The sequence below is a fragment of the Globicephala melas genome, chromosome 15, assembly GCF_963455315.2.
Source record: "Globicephala melas chromosome 15, mGloMel1.2, whole genome shotgun sequence".
Taxonomy (NCBI): domain Eukaryota; kingdom Metazoa; phylum Chordata; class Mammalia; order Artiodactyla; family Delphinidae; genus Globicephala; species Globicephala melas.
In genome coordinates, this window is record NC_083328.1 from 65,004,896 (window position 1) to 65,021,723 (window position 16,828).

A 16,828-nucleotide genomic window follows, 5' to 3' on the forward strand; every position below is an offset into this window, starting at 1 on the left:
CCTCCGCTCACTGGGACCCAATCCTGGCTGGCTATTCTGACCCGGGATAGCATGCTTTGTCATCATTAACACTTTAATAGTGCATACAAAAATTAAGATAAATTAAAGATCCAAATGTAAGAACTAAAACTAGTAAACTCTTAGAAGAAAACATAGGTGTAAATCGTCACGACACTGGGTTTGGCAGTGGTTTCCTTTTTTCTGACTGCACAACATGGCTTCCAGGATCTTAGTTCCCCGACCAGGGATTGAACCCAGGCCACTGCAGTGAAAGCACCAAGTCCTAACCACTGGACCACCAGGGAATTGCCTGGCAATGGTTTCTTAGCTATGACACCAAAAGCACAAACAGCAGAAGAAAAAAATAAGTTTTGTGCCTCAAAGGGCACTGTCAAGAAAGTGAAAAGATATCGCCTAGAATGGAAGAAAGTATTTACAAATCATTTACCTGTTAAGGGACTTGTATCCAGAATAAAGAACTCATACAACTCAATAATAAAGATAGTTAAGCTAATTTAAAAATGGGCAAAGTATCTGAATAGACATTTTTTCAAAGAGGATATACGAGTGGCCAATAAGTACATGAAAAGGTGCTTGACATCATTAGTTATCAGGGAAATGCAAATTAAAACCAGAGTGAGATACCATTTCACACCCACTAGGGTGGCTAGAACCAAAAAGTCAGATGATAAGTGTTGATAAAGATGTGGAGAAATCAGAACACTTATATGCTGCCAATGGGAATTTTAAATGATGTAGCCCCACTTTGGAAAAGTCTGATGGTTCCTCAACAGGTTTAAACATAGTGTACCATATTCCCTAGCAGTTTCACTCCTAGGTATACATATACCGAAGAGAAATGAAAACATATATCCATACAAAAACACGTGCATGAATGTTGATAGCAGCATTATTCATAATAGCCAAAAGGTAAAAACACCCCAAATGTCCATGATGGATGAATGGATAGATAAATGGTGACATTTCCATACAGTGGACTATTATTCAAGCATAGAAAAGAATGAACTACTGATACATGCTACAACATAGATGAACCTTGAAAACATTATACTAGGTGAAAGAAGTCAGTCACAAAAGACTAAGTATTGTATGATACCATTTAAATTGAAAAGTCCAGAGGAGGCAAATCCATAGAGACAGAAAGTAGATCAGTGATTGTTTAGGGCTAGGATGGAATGGGGAAGGTAGAGGGATGGTAGCTTAAGGGTAGAGGATCTCTTGTCAGGGTGATGAAAATGTTCTATAGTTGACTATGGTGATGGTGGCACATATCTGTGAATATTCTAGAATTCATTGAATTGTACATTTTAAATGGGTGTGTTGTATGGTATGTGAATTATATCTTGATAAAGCTGTTAAAAAGAAAGAAAAAGGAAGAATAGGTGATCCATAATCCTACCACCTTGAACATGTTCGTATCTTGATCTATTTCTTTCCAGTCTCCTTTAATGCATATATTTTACATAATTGAGATAATGCTTCATACAGAATTTTGAATATTATCTTTTGTGCTTATCATTCTGACCGTAAGAACTTGTTCATTCTACCACATACTCTCCTAATTGTTAACAAAGTGTGTAATATTCCATGTAGATATACTATAATGTAATAATTTTTTTACTGGTGGACATTGTTTTGTTTTTATTTTTCTTCTTTCCGTTGTAATGAGTATTGCAGTAAATACACTTTTTTTTTTTTTTTTTTTAAGACTAGAACACACTCATGAAAACCTCTTTTGTTCCCAGAGAAAAGAAGATCTCCCGGAGCAGTGCCCTGAAAGTGCTGGACCATGCCATGATTGGACCCGAGGGCACAGACAATTGCCATAAGTTTGTTGATATTCTTGGCTTACGAACCATCTTTCCCCTTTTTATGAAATCTCCCAGGAAGATCAAGAAAGTGGGAACCACTGAGAAGGAGCATGAAGGTAAGGTTCACTGGAGAAGTCAGCCTAATGAAGATACATTAGGAGAAATGGGGGGCAATGAGAGCTACTTAGAAAAACTCTGTCATGCAGCTGAGGAGTTGACTCTTAGGCGGAAGTGTGCTACCTTTTTCTTTTTTATTTGCTTATTTTCTATGCATGGAAAAGCAACCCAGAGACCCCTGATCACTGATGGCCTTTGTTGCACTGGTTCTCTGCTTGTTTGAATCCTAGTGGTTCCATTCCCTTCTGGCCTGTGAATAAGTCTGTGTGTGAAGGTTTTGTTTTCTTCACTATAATTTGTAGCGAGGAGTCTCTCTGATGGAAGACCCTTTTGAAAAGAGTAATGAGGTGGCAACACATGTCACTGCCAGAGTAGTGCTTTCATGTATTTCTGTATTAAAGTGTGATTCAGCCACCATTAGGAATTGCCGAAATAAACTATTTACAGCCCAGGTTCCCCTTTTTATGTTTCTCCTCCCTGATGGTACATACTCCCAGCAAAATGCCATGAATTGCGGTGCTGTAAGCAGAGTAGTTACTGCTAGGCCATTCTCTTCCTGCTGTTGTCTAGTGGCCTGCTGCATCTCTCTCCCCAGTAAATAGCAGCAGTGCAATCTGGAAGGCCCTGGATTTATGAGCACTGACAGTTCTGTTGGAGGTTAACAGATACTTGCACCAGGGAATTTACATGGTTGGGTGGTTATTTTAAAGTATGGGGAGGGTGCTAAGAGGGGGACGAGGAGGTGGTGTGTGTGAAGGATGAGGACCTGGGCTGATTGGCTGGCTAATTTGGTTGTCTTGTCAGAAGTTAACATCTGTCCCATGGTTTGATTTTTTTTCATCATGATTAGTAGAACGGCATAGGTATCTGCAGGATCTTTTTCATTCCTTACCCTCCTAGGTAAAAGTCTGGGAGTTCCTGTCTATCACTTCTCAAATTGACTTGACTTAGTCTGTACCAACTTGGAGTGGCTAAAGGTGAAGGTGATGCCTTCAGTGGTCACCTCCAGTGATATCTTCTCTGATGAAAGCAGCTCTCCAGAGACAGCAGGAAGTCTGGCAGGGGAAGAACTATGGACTAGAGATGTGAGAACACGTAGAGAGTTCAGTTCACCTCAAACCAGATGCTGACCAAACACCAGCTCTGAACATGTTAAGCCTACTGCTGATCTTTTTTCTTTCCTCAATGGAAATTCAGCAAAATGAGGCCATGGGAGAGGGAATGGGTGGTATTGGAGATTGAGGAGATAAAATTTTGGAGACAGTCACTATTCATTGAAAACCTGCCACATTCCTAGTGCTGCTGCATTATATGCTATCTTAGTTGGGCCTTACCCATGAAGTAGATGGTGGTATCCTTGTTTTTTAAGATAAGGAAGTCAGCTAAGAAAGGAACCAAGCTGCAGTTCTACAGCTAAATAGCTGTGTGACTTTAGACCCTTTGCTTAACTTCTCTCAACTGCATTTTCCTTCCTGCTCTGTAAGATGCGGAAACTAGACTAGTGAATTAGAAGCTCTGATATCTGTACCTTAAGATCCTGAGTCACGGACCCTAGTTGTCAAGGCTTTGTCCTATAATCCAGGAAACTCCTTGAGGACTGTGGGTGGCTGACCTGCTGGGTTGTATTGAGAGGCTTGATGGTACATTTTGAGCATGCTTGAAGAAAGTGAAGGGAAACAGCCCTTAGCAGGCTCTTGCTCTGTGTGCATGGCGCTGAGAAGAGAAATGACAGATTCAGTGAGTAGCTGTTTTCCTTCTGAAAAATGTGCCTGGTGGCATGCTGGTAGCAGTACATTTGCTTTAGAGTACCCACATTAGGAATTTGATAACATTATATTAGTGAGGGCAGTGGACTGGGAAGACAGCTCCTGGAAGGCACGTTTGGACTGTAATGGCTGGTGAGGATGAGCTCTGCATCCTGAATACAGCGGCACCCAAAGAGTAACCCCCAAGAAGAAAACACAGCCCCGGCCCTTTTCCCACCCCAGCTCCTGCTCCTGGCCATGGTGGTGGGGTGAGGATGGAGGCAGGGCAAAGCAGGGGCACCTTGTGCAAGGTTTCTTTGTCCTGTCTTCTGGGTTGCTCTCCATGTGCTGACCTTTCTGAAGGAAGTAGACCAGGTTTGTGTGGTAAGCTAGAGCACGGTAGCTCAGACCATCAGAAGTATTTGCAAACATGCCCAGCCCCAGGTTTCTACCATGCTCTTGCCTCCATCTGTAACAATTTTCTCTGACCTGTCTGCTCGCCTGCCTTATAGTCATCCTTCAAGTCCTTAGTGTTTGTTTTTTTTTTGCAGTACGCAGGCCTCTCACTGTTGTGGCCTCTCCCATTGCGGAGCACAGGCTCCGGACACACAGGCCCAGCGGCCATGGCTCACGGGCCCAGCCGCTCCGCGGCATGTGGGATCTTCCCGGACTGGGGCACGAACCCGTGTCCCCTGCATCGGTAGGCGGACTCTCAACCACTGCACCACCAGGGAAGCCCTAGTCCTTAGTTTTGATGTCACTTTCTCAGGGAAACATAACATGAGCTCCTAGGCTTGAATAGAACCTCCTATTAAGTGGACTCTTGGACCCAGGACTTTGACTTCATAGCCCTTAAGATTATAGAATCAATAGTCTTGTCACCTCTGCGTCCCAGGGCCTAGTCCCGTGCTTGGCATGTGGTGGATACACAGTGTATATGTACTGACTGCATGAATGGATAACTGCTTCCCTAAAAGACTGCTCATTAAAGACAGACATGGATTTGGGGCTCTCCCCAGAACCTTGCAAGGTTGAGTCAATACAGTTGACAGTTGTTGGTCGTACACCTGGGGTGACCAGCTTGTCTGGAAGCAAAACAAGTGGGTTCCTAGCCTTAAGTTTTTCCTTGTCTCATGGGCTTAGAAATTATGGCAGAACTCCTCCCCCCTCCTTTAGAGCTGTGCCTTTAAGAGACATGTTATGGATGGAACTTCCTTATAGGTGAGGCCACCCTATGACAAGCTTCTTTTGGTAATCCAGCAACTCCTAATAAAGGACTATGGGCTGGGAATCAGCTTGCCCATCCAGAACCTCTGGAGAGCTGCCCTGTAAGCTTCCCTTTCTTGTCAGATTCAGGGGCTTGTCACATATCAGGGTTAAGTTCATCCTGGTCCAGTCTCAGCCCCTGTCATCTCTTAGAATCTTCCCCAAACTCCGATGGTAGCAGTATAGCCTGGTGTGGTACAGAATGATCCACTGCTTGTCGACCACGTGATCTTGGGTTAATTCTTAAGCTCTCCGAGTCTTACTTGAGCCTTAGGTAAAATGCTAGATCTACCACATAGGGTGGTTGTGAGGGTCAGGTGAGGTGACAGATATTAACTTAGCACAGACTCTAGAATAGAGTAGGCACTTCAAGAAGTGTAAGTTCTCTCCTCTACTAAATCTGTCTCCAGTTCTGCCCACCCTGACCTTAGTCACACATACCCGTTCTTCTAAGACGTCACTGGGAAGCCAGGCAAAGAGACTGCCTACACCTTGGCTATGGGAGGATTGGGAGAGTGTGGGTTTTATTGGCCTGCAGTCTAATCGATCTAATCGCTGTATGATTGCTGCATGAGAATGGGCAAACTCATTCTTGACGGGAATGTCAGGAGTCATGATATGCTAAATAGTGGAGCGGCATAAAAACAACGTGTTCCTAAAGCCAAGAAAAGAGCTTTGAGAGAGGACAGTCTCTAGATTAAGCTGACTCTAGAGAGGAGGGAAGAAGCAGAAACCACCCTTATAACCTAGAATTGTGGGTAATGTAGTTCTTCTTTTGTGAGTTGGGGTGGAGAAGGAAAAGAATTAAAATTGAAATCCATTCAGTTTTGCATAATAAAACCTTCTGAAATAGATCAGGGGAGGCACTTAGCTTGGGGGATGGGTTAGAAGGAAAAAATTTGCCCTTGGGTGCAATAGCATGATTGGCTGCCTCCTTGGTTTTATAAAGAATAGCACAGTATATATTGTCTCCTTGGAATTAACTGCTTCAGAATATGAGGGAGGAAGAAAAGAGCTGGGATCCAGAAATGGCATTTGACCTTTACTTCTTGTCTCTTTTAAAAATTCTTATTAAAATAGGTCCAATTTTCCTTGTATTGCTTCATTAGGTAGGTGAGTTACTGAGTTTATAGCAGTTCTAGTTAATTGCACTGTTTCAGCATGGTTCCCCTAGAGGCTATTATGAGCTTTAAGGGGGTGAGCTAGCAAGCAGTGTGTAGGTGTGTGTGTGCATGCTAGGCATATGCACACATTTAACCTCATCAACAGTGACAGCCGTTGATAACAGGTCACTGCTTTGAAGAATACTTTTCTGTCATCTGCAGACAATTGTAGGTGATTCTCGTGGACTCCTCAAGTCAGGAGGTATACAGTTGCCTGGTGCTTCTTGGACTCCTAACTGAGGAATTGCAGACCAGAGCTCCCACCACCTACCAGGCTTAGGAGAGGGAAATAGCAAAACCTTTCCTGCAGTCAGAAAAGAAGGGAGTTTAGCCAACATAAGCAAAAAAGAAATATTTTTAATGTGTCCATGGTGGGCTGTGGTAATGACATGGCATCGTTTGGGGCCAACTTTTACTGGGGCTCCTACTATGTTCAAAATTTAACAGACCTAACACGTGACAGGAATAAAACTGAATGCCTGTCCTGGGGGGAGCTGCTCTTTCCCAGTGTTCCGAATCTCCAGATCCTTTGCCTCAGCCTGTCCCTCAAGCATTCATCTTTGTCTGTCTGGATTGGCGGTGTCTTCCCCCAGTTCTTTTTTTTACTCCCCATACTCTCCTTGATCTCATCTACTACCTGTAGCTTTAACCTCTATCTCTTTGCCACTGATTCCCAACTCTTCAGCCTTGTCTCTCGTACAAGCTCTAATCAGCACAACTAATTAACCAGAAGACAACTGCACCGGATACTCAAATTCAGCTCATTCAAAACTTTACTCATTCCTTCATCACCCAAGTCTCTTCTGCTTTTCCTGTCCTGGTAAATGGCACCCAAGGCAGAAATCAACACACCATGCTTAACTCTAATATTCCCCACATGCACAGGACAAGACTTGGGTTGGTGTCTTGGTTCTGCCATTTACTAGCTCTATGACTTTGGAAAAGTAGCTTAACCTTCCTGAGCCTGTATTTCCTCAATTGTAAATTTGGGATAATATTGGAATCTATTTCATAAGGCTGCTATGCGAGGATTAAATGAAATAAAGCAGATCAAATGATTAGCATAGTGCCTGCTTCATTAATATTAGTGGCTGGGTTGAGGATAGATTTCCCTTTTGTGTTCCTCTTCCTTCTACTTTATTGGTAATTTTCGAAGTACCCACAGAAAAAAATCCTTTTTCTCCCTGGATCTGCCATTCATAGGGGTAGACTGTAAACATGCCAGTATTATGTGGAATGTAAGACAAAAACCTCTCCCATAGAGGATGTACTAGGGATCCCCAGGTCCCCACTTCTCTACATCATGTAAACAGAGAATTCAAAGATTTCGCTCCCTCCTTTTGTATTCCCCAATCTTAAAAATCCCAAAGAGTTGGCTGTAGTGCTCAGAATAATGAACAAGTGAAGAGTAAATGGTATTTAATTTTAAGAGTAGCATTAAGCCATCTGCTACCAGGGACTTTATGTTAAACAAGGATGGAAATGTCTGGCTGTTGTTTTTTGTCGCTATCTGAAAACCTTATAACTGAATAGTTCCTGGATCAATTTCTTTTTTCTCCCTCCAGCTGCTTGTCTCATTCCTGACCTCAGATGACAAAATATAAGGATGCTGAAATAAGCAATGTGTTTGGACTTAGGGTTCCTCTCATCAGGCTTGAGGGGATGATTTTGAGTGTTACACATCTGGTTTGCTAACTGGTTCCAGTCATATAAGGATTAACCCATGGGCCTTTCCCAAGTAGAGCACAGCATAGTTGTTTGCCACTGAGGAAGATGGTGAAACAAAGGATGTATTTACCATCCTGGAAAACTGCTCTTCTCTTTTGTGGGAGGAGGTTAGTGGCCAACTCACATTTTATTGAGCATCTACGAGTATACTGAGGGCTTTACAGGTGTATATACTTTATGAATTAGGCATTTCTATCATTTTTTTATAGATGAGTCTCAAAGAGTTTGTTAATTACCAAATACCTTCTAGCAAGTGAGTGACAAAAGCAGAATTTGAGCCTAGGTTTGCTTCTAAAGCTTCTTCTAACACCAAGGTGGCTCCAGTGGTCTTCTGGTTGGTATCCAGAGGCAGCACAGTGTAGGGGGAGGAGGATTGTCTTTGTAGGAGACAAACCTGGCTTCAATCCCAGCTCTACCCCCAAAATAGCTGGTGGCCTTAGACAAGTTATTCTTTCTGGACTTTGAATTCCTCTTCAATCAACAAGGCAGGTAAAGCCTTTCTCAAATTGTTGTGTGAAGAATAATGATCATGAGCATCCTACATAGTCTCTAGCAAGTGGACATTTAATAAATGGTAAAATAGTTGCTGCATGTCAGCCTCCTTTCAAAAATAGTCATCCTTACCTCTCTCAGTTTTCATGTTTATGTGTAGGGAGCAAAACTCCTTGGCTTTCATGGGTGTGAAGCCCAGTTGTGCACCAGGACTGCATATGTGGAGAGGCTGGGTCATAACAGGAGCTACCAAGAGATGGGACAGCCAGTTTATCATGATGGCCTACTAATCTGGACCCTCAGTTATAATCCTGATTGTGCTGGTCCTGTCAAAATTCATCACCTTGAGTGAGGTCCTATACCCTTCTATTTCAGTTTGATGCTCTTGCAGAGGGTCTGTTCCTATGGATAAGAGCCCTAAAGGTAGGTCAGTGAGGCTTCATTCATTCTTTCGTTAAACAGACCACTAGCCCCTTCTTTGTGCCAGGCTTGGTGTTGTAGATGGAAGGTGAACAAGCTCACAGTGCAGCTAGGGAGACATGGAAACCTGTATTTATATTACAAGGTAAAGTGGTAGAAGAGAGCGCGGAGCAGGGGCTCCTAATCTAACCTAGGTGGTGAGAGAACAGGTGGAGGTTAGAAACAACTCCACCTTAGAAATGTGGCTCTTGAGCCACACCTTAAGTGTGAGTTAGCCACGTGAAGGAATATCAAGTGAAAAAAGCAGCGTGTATAAAATAAAAGGTGGGAGGCACAGACCACAGTGAGCCTCAGACTAGCTGCCCCTCAGAACCATCTGGAAATTCGTTTAAAATGTAGCCTTCTGGGACATGTTCTCAGAGTTTCTGGTTCCACCAGTCTGCATAATGCTGGTGGATATGTAGTTTTATTAAGCTTGCCGTGAGTACCCTCTGAGACCAGTCTGGCACCGGCCCTTGGTAAAAAGAGCATGGAGCCAGAAGATTAGATTAGTTAAGCAGGAGCCAGACCTTGAAGGACCCTGAGGAGCTGTTGTGAGGATTGACTGAGTTAATATATGTACAGTGCTTAGGGCAGTACCTGGCACATGGTAAGCATTCATTAATGTTAATAGTTATTGCTGTTCTTACAGTTATTTTATTGTGTTATAGTAAAAAAAGGACTCCCCCAAATTTTTATAGATCATAGGTAGAGTAATAATTTTAATTATTTTGACTATTTCAGCTAATTTAGCACAAACTCAATTTTGATATTGAAGGCCTGGGTGGAAAGGATGAAGGAGAAACATCTATCACGGTTTTTCTTTTGCGTTTTTCATTTTTCCAGGTAGAAACTTAGTTCTTTAGTGGTAGCATTAGCTGAATTCTTGTTTTGGATATAGAGTTTTCCACTGTTACATTTATTATTTTGTCAATATAACTCTGTTAGTTTTCATTTATAATCTTGATTAAGTTTTATAGAAATAGTTTAGTGTGCAGTGTATCTCCTTTACAAAAGTAAAACAAATACCAGGAATGTTGAAGCAGCAGTTGAGAAATAGCCAAAGCTTTTTAGGTTATTTCTGTAGCATTAGGTGGTGCCAAAATGGGGAAGTAACTTAGGGGCTAGGCAGTAATTAACTGGTTTATTAAACCTGGTTTATAATAACCTGGTTTATTAAAATTCAACACGTAATCTTTACTATGATATGCTTCCTAATGTTACCACTGGGGGCCTTTTTGTTGAGTACTCTGATAAGCAAAAACCTATCAGGTGAAAGCATTCACTATATCATTTCACCTAATCCTCACAAGAACCCTGTGAGCCATGGATTATTACCTACATTTTACAGGTGAGAACACTGAGGTATAAAGAAGTTGTCATTTTCTGAAGACACAGCTAGTGCATGGCCTTACTAGGATTTTAAGCTAAGATTTTTCCAAGGTTTCTGAAAATTAAATCATATGCAGCACTCTTCTAATTCTTCTTTTAATCATAAATCAGTGTTGCTTAGTAGTAGTGGGCCTAATTTAAACTGCTTGGTGTCTTTTCGTATTTGATTTCTTTTAAGTCATCAGTAGTCCTGCACCCAGTACTGCATAAACTCTCTCAATTCCAAACATTTTGCCCTGCCACACTTTGTTCACCTCTTCTTGGCTTCCGACTTTAGGGTGTATCTGTCCACTGATAGTCTACTCTCTTCTCAGTGGCCTCTCAGGCCTGAAGCTCAGCACTGCTTCAGGCTTCAATTTCTGTTCCTAAACATTCCCATCTGCTTACTTTGCAGTTGCCTGCCTTTAAACACTTTACTCAGCACTCTGGCCTATTTTCTCCCTCTGTTGGCCCCCTTGAGAATGAGACATGAATCCATAGTTTTCAACCCTCACTGATGATTATCAGTTGAAGAGCTTTGACAGAATACCCATGCCTGGGCCCCACCTCCAGGAATTCTGAGCATCGGAACGCCAAACATCTGTATTTTTTAAAAGCTCCAGAGCCTGTTGCTCAGCTAGTGCTGAGACCCACTAGCCAGAATGCTCAGAGCATAAGCCTTGGCAAGCATACTTTTTACTTTCTCTCTGGGCCAAGAGAAGATTGTTGACATGGCGGGTCTTAGGGGAAGCCTTGTTAAAAATAGCTTTATTGCTTTTTCTGAGTGTGAATAATTAACCTAATGTAGAAAAGTCAAGCATTGTGGAAAAGAAGGGTGGGAAGGTTAAAATCACCCCCAATCTCACCACCCAGAGTTAATGGCTAGAAACATCGTGGACACTACCCATTCAAACATCTGTGTTATGGGTGGGGGTTGGATATATGTGCATATAATTTTGTATAAGTGGATCCATGGTGTATATGCTGTTTTGTAACCTGCTGTTTTTACTCAGTGTGTCTTGGGCATATTTGACAGGGATGAGTCTTTCAATACAATTAGGAAACTGGACTGTATATTTTTAGAAGGCAGGATAGATTTCAGGTTAAATGATTAGGTTGTAGAGGTGATAGCAGTTTGGAAAGGTAAGCTGCACTTGGATGGTGATGTTGCCTCTTCCAAGTATTGTTAATGTGCTGGGACTTCAGGATGGTAAGGAAAGGAGGTGTGGACTGAAGGCTAATATGTCTGAGTTCACTTGGTTATAGTATAAGGGAAGTGAAGATGCCTTTCAAATTTTTTTTTAATGTGTGAATATTTTAATGTGTTAGACATGTTGGCATCTAACAGTAGATATAAGGTAGAAGGAGATAAACTGAAAATAAACCTGTATACATTTCACTGCTCATAAAGAATACAGTTACATGTGTGAGATGTTTGTTAGTGTCCACCTTCCTGGACTTTTGTGATATTGGATGTGATTTTTATACACAGCAGCTTGCAGGTTGCTGGGGAAGTGCTCTGTGTATTTAATCATGTTGCAATCTTACTTGTTTGTTTCTCTTATGGTAAGAAAATGTCTTTGGCTTGCTTTTATAGTCAGATTGATTTTGCTTATGGGTGTCCAGATGCTGATGAAATATAATTAGCATAAGAAGGAGGTTGAAAAGATGTTGACTACTCTTTTCTGGTAGCCAAACAAAGGATCCCCAAACAAATTATTCTCAGGTATCAGGTTAAAGTGAAGCATCTCTTTTCTCTTTAAGATTCAGGTTTATTAAAGGATCTATGTGTTGAGCTGGGGAGGTCACCCTGGGGATGCAGTTGGAGAACCTTGCTGTAACCATCATGGGGTGATTTTCTGCAGCTGAGCACCTCTGTTTGCCAGTAGTACCTTTAAATCCCTTAAGTAGCCTATTAGAAAGGAGCCCTGGGCTGGGTTCAGAAGGTTTGGATTTGTGTTTCTACCATAGGCTCTGTGACTTCGGTAAGTCATTTACTCTCCAAACCTCAGTTTCCCCACCCTTAAAGAGGGAGATAATAATATTTCACAGTGTGTGAGAATTGGATAAGATGGTGTATGGGGAAGTGTTTTTATATACTATAAGATTATGCACACGTACAATATGGTTGTGGTGTGTATTACATTTAGTGTTTTTCCCTTGTCTCTTCTACATTCCTTACAATTGTTTCCTTGTAACACTTTTCTTCCTTGTCTCTGGCTCCAACGTAGAAAGCAAATGATGGTTAATTTGTTCCATATTTGCTGCAGGGTTACCATAAAATAAATTAAGCGTATCATTTTGATGATCACTAAAAACATGCCTACAACTTTCTTAAAAGTATCGATTACTAATAAGTCATGTCTCTGTTAAGTATGCCTGCTGGCTGGCAAACTCGTGGGATAACAGTGTTTGCTTTTCTTGTTAGCAGGCTGATTTTCCTGATGATGTGCCAGCCAGTCTGAGGTTACTGTTGACAATGATGGCTGTGGTGGTGTCTCACATTTATTGAGTATTTGCTGGGTTCCAATATATCCATGATGTCATTATCCCTAACATCAGCCCTTTGTGGAGTATCATTAGCCTGGTTTATTACTGAGGAAACAGCCCCCAAGAAGTTAAGCACTTTCTCAAATCGTGCACAGATTAAATTAATGTCTGCTAGAACCTAAAGCCTATGTTCTTGATCCTATGCTTTAGTCTCTTAAAGAGACAACTGAAAACCAGAGTTAAATGACTTTTAATCATCACCAAAGCAACCTTTAGTTATTTCTAGAAATAAAACAGGAAATTTTATAATACTGGCAAGGCAGGGCAGAAAAGCTCTATTACCAAGTTTTTTTGTATTATGTAAGATGTGAATTTGGCGGGGGGGGGGCATATTTGTAATGTGGGATGTGAACATTTTTTATAACATCAACCTAAATTTTTGAAATAATGAATCTTGTTATAAAGTTTTTTCTATATGTTTTATACTAAGTTAGATGTGTTTTTCTAAGCTGTAAGCTTTGCATAGTTCTTAATAGTGTAGGGGGAAAATCGTATAGAACATGCAGACTGGAGTTCAAATCCCAGCTTATACCAGTTGTGTAGCTAAATTAGGTGTTCTGAGACTCAGTTTCCAACGTGAAGGTGAGGGTGGTTTCTGCATACCAACGAATAGTTCTCGAACATCAGCAGGCTGTCTTAGAATTCAGTACAATTCTGACATTATAGACCTGGAGAAAGGAGCATTTTCCACAGGTTGAGGGCTCAGTCCTACAACTGCCCCACTCCCACTCCTTTTGGACACCATTCGAAAGCCCAGGTTGTTATCAGTACTTCTGATCAATTAATTGGTTATAAACCAGAAGTTTCCAAGACCTGCTCCTTGGGTTCTGTGCAGCTCACAGAACTCAGAGAAACACTTTACTTACCGGTATATTATAAAAAGATATAACTCAGGAACAGCCAAATGTAAGATATGAATAGGGCAAGGCATGGGGATAGGGTGCAGAACCTCCATGCCCCCCCTGTAGGCACACCGCTCTCCCAGCACCTCGATAGCTCTCCACACCCCATCCTTTTGGGGTTTTTATGGAGCCTTCATTACATAGGCGTGATTGATTAAATCATTGGCCATTAGTGATTGATTCGATCTATTAGCCCCTCTCCCCTCCCAGATCTGGGGTTGGGACTGAAAGTTGCAATCCTCCAATCACTCTAATCTCTTGGTTGGTTCTCCTAGCAACATAACATTAACATAACAAGAGACACCGTTGTAGCTTTCATCACTTAGAAAATTCCAAGGGTTTTAGGAGCTCTTTGCCAGAAATGGAGACAAGGACCAAATATAATAGTTCTCATTATAAATCACAATATCACATTAGGCACATTAATTAACTTCATTGATCTCAGATATACTGCATCTTCAACAGTGCTTCTCAGTGTTTATATTGCCAACAGATTACCTGGGGATCTTTTAAAAACACAGTCTGCTCCAGTAGGTCTAGGGTGAGGCCTGAAGTTGTGTGTTGATAACCAGCCCCAGGTGGTGCCGCTGCTGCTGGTCCTCTGACCACACTGAGTAGCAGGGATCTATAAAACTGACAGGGACAGGGTGAAGGGACAAAGGAGGTGATTAAATAGTTAATCCCACTAGGGGACTGTAAGTAGAGAAAAAGTATAGGCGACCCCTTGATCACTCAAGAAAGCAGGTTTGCTTAGCAACAAAACTGTGCAACAGAAGCATGAGACGTGCCCTGAAGCAATAAAACAGTGGTAGAAGGAGACCCACATCCTGCCCAGTGAGCTCAGTAAGTTATCTCTCAGATTCATTGTGGCATATAGTAGGTGCTTAACAAATGTTAGCCCTCTTCCCTTCTCCTTCCAACATGGCCTTTATTTAAGAAGTAATTCTGGAAATGTGTATTCCCAGCATGTCTTATCTCTGTCAAAGTTCCAGGCTACAGAAGACATTTTGCAAGTAGTAAATTCAGGATTAAGCTTTAAAATGAGAGGTGCCCACATCTGAGCATAGCTTGATGACTTAGGAGGTCATCTTGAGGTGTTTGCCCAGAGCTAGGAGTCATTTAGGAAGTCTGTGAAAACCTTTGTAAGGTGACCTTTCAAAGAAATCCTCGACTGACATCTTCCATGAGTTCATTCACTCTAAAGTTTTCTTCAGCCATTATTTGTTGAATACCTAATGGTGCCAGAAAGGAAGAGTGCCTTTCTGATTATTACTGTACTTATTCATGTCATGCTGGAGAATAAAATCTCAGTTTTCCAATCCCTGTGCCAACATGTGTGCTACTATCTTACACACAGTTTCCAGGAGCTACCAGGGTGAGGTCAGAGGCTTTCCAGGAGCAGGAAGACTTCCTGTAGTCCTCGTGGGGGTGTCTCACTGAGCAAGGGAAAGCAAGAAGCCAGGCTGAGGGGAGTTCTGGGATACCACTGCCAGCAGGGACAGTGATGATGAAGCAGGCTGGGGAATTCTTTCTTTGGGAATGCATCTTGGATTCCACAGTGGTAAACAAGTAGGATTTGTTTCAGAGAAATTACTTCGAAGTCAGTTTTTTCCAGAAACCATCTGCTTTGTATAAAGCAAGCGACATTGACATTCAATTTATAGCTATGTTCAAAATGGGCTCCCTGCTTATTTTTTACAGCTCAGTTTTCTAAGAAGTACCCCAGAAATTTGGGTGCTAGTAAATTTAGTTTACCACTAAAAAGGCAGATTTGGGGCAGTGGAGAGAAAACTGGTCAGATCAGCCTCTGGCTCTTACTTGCTCTGAGAACTTGGATAAAACATATAACCTCTCTGGGCCTTACTTTTTCTCATCTGTAAAATGGGGAGAATAATTCACTCCAAGTGTGGTCATGAACATAGAATGAGAAAGAGTATGTGAAGCACCTAGCACAGTAACCTGGCATGTAACACTAATAAATGGTTTTTTTCCTCTTAAGAAAGACCCATTGGGGAGTTCCCTTGTGGCCTAGTGGTTAGGACTTCGGGTTTCACTGCCGTGGCCCGGGTTCAGTCCCTGGTTCGGGAACTGAGATCCCACAAGCTGAGCAGGCAAAAAAGAAGAGAGAGAGAGAGAGAAAGGAAGGAAGAAAGGAAGGAAGGGAGGGAGGGAAGGAAGGAAGAAAGGAAGGGAGGGAGGGAAGGAAGGAAGAAAGGAAGGGAGGGAGGGAAGAAGGGAGGAAGACCCGTCGGGAAAGGCACGTAAATCTCTCAGACCCTTAGTTCTTTATTTGTACAACTGTAAAATGGTTGCACTGAGTATATGGAAAAATTAGCTTGTGAGAAAATGATGATGGCAAAGTACTCCGTATATCTGCTAATTGTTGATTATATCTTGTTCGTAAAACACAGTATGGACTCTGTCTTCCCAGATGCCGTGTGTTTTTTAGGATTAGCCAGGTTCCTTTATCTCCTCCCTATTATGAGTCTAATACGTGTTAGAATATGATCCTGAAGCAACTTCGCAGAGATGACTGTGTGTTTTCCCGGTAGTTTTTGTGTGTGCAAGATTATAGAATGGTTTAGTTCGTTAGTCTCACAATGGAAATGAAAGAACTGTGTTAGTGCAGCACTGAAATTCCTTCTGTACTTTCACTGCTGTATTGCTGGCTGATGGAAAAAGGGTTAAGAAGTCAGACTTCAAGAAAATGAACATAAGGCCACCTTGGGTCTGCGAGCAGGTTTTTCTGGTTTCTGTGGAAATCAGCGAAGCCCTGGAGTCTGAAGGAAGAGTGTGTGGAGCCCAACAGTTGGTGAGGCTGCAGCAGCTTAAAAGAGGACTTTACTGCTAAATGTGGGAAGAATAGGAGTTGGAGCGGTGGCTGTTTGAAGAGTGCAAAGGCAGGACTGGTGAATAAGATGAAAGTCGTGCAGAGGTAGGTTTAGATCATTCCCTGAAGGCCCTGGAAACAGGTTTTTCTTTCTTTCTTTTTTGTTCCCCCTAAACTGAATTTCTGATCTGAAGCAGGCATCCAGGGATGGCTTTCAGAGGAGTGTGAAAATACCTCCCTTGCTTTGGGGCTGTGATGATCAGCTCTCCTGAGCCAAGGCAGGTTGATACTTGGAAAGTGGGAAATTGGAATAGCGAAGAAATCACTGAGGAAGGGGAGAATGTGGGAGAATTCTGGCACTTAGGTTTAACCT

General features: G+C 42.1%; 1 protein-coding gene across 9 annotated transcripts in view; it reads left to right on the forward strand.

Moving 5' to 3' along the window:
- Nucleotides 1–16,828, forward strand: part of CTNNBL1 (catenin beta like 1) — a 192,051-nt gene that overhangs the window by 105,305 nt on the left and 69,918 nt on the right. For all 9 annotated transcript variants that reach the window (XR_009558906.2, XM_060284238.2, XM_060284240.1 and 6 more), the window contains exon 11: nucleotides 1,767–1,948. Coding sequence is in view for 8 of the 9 variants with exons in the window: in XM_060284238.2 (XP_060140221.1) it covers nucleotides 1,767–1,948 (182 nt within the window). In the remaining variant the exon portion in view is untranslated. The remainder of the gene's footprint in view (nucleotides 1–1,766; nucleotides 1,949–16,828) is intronic.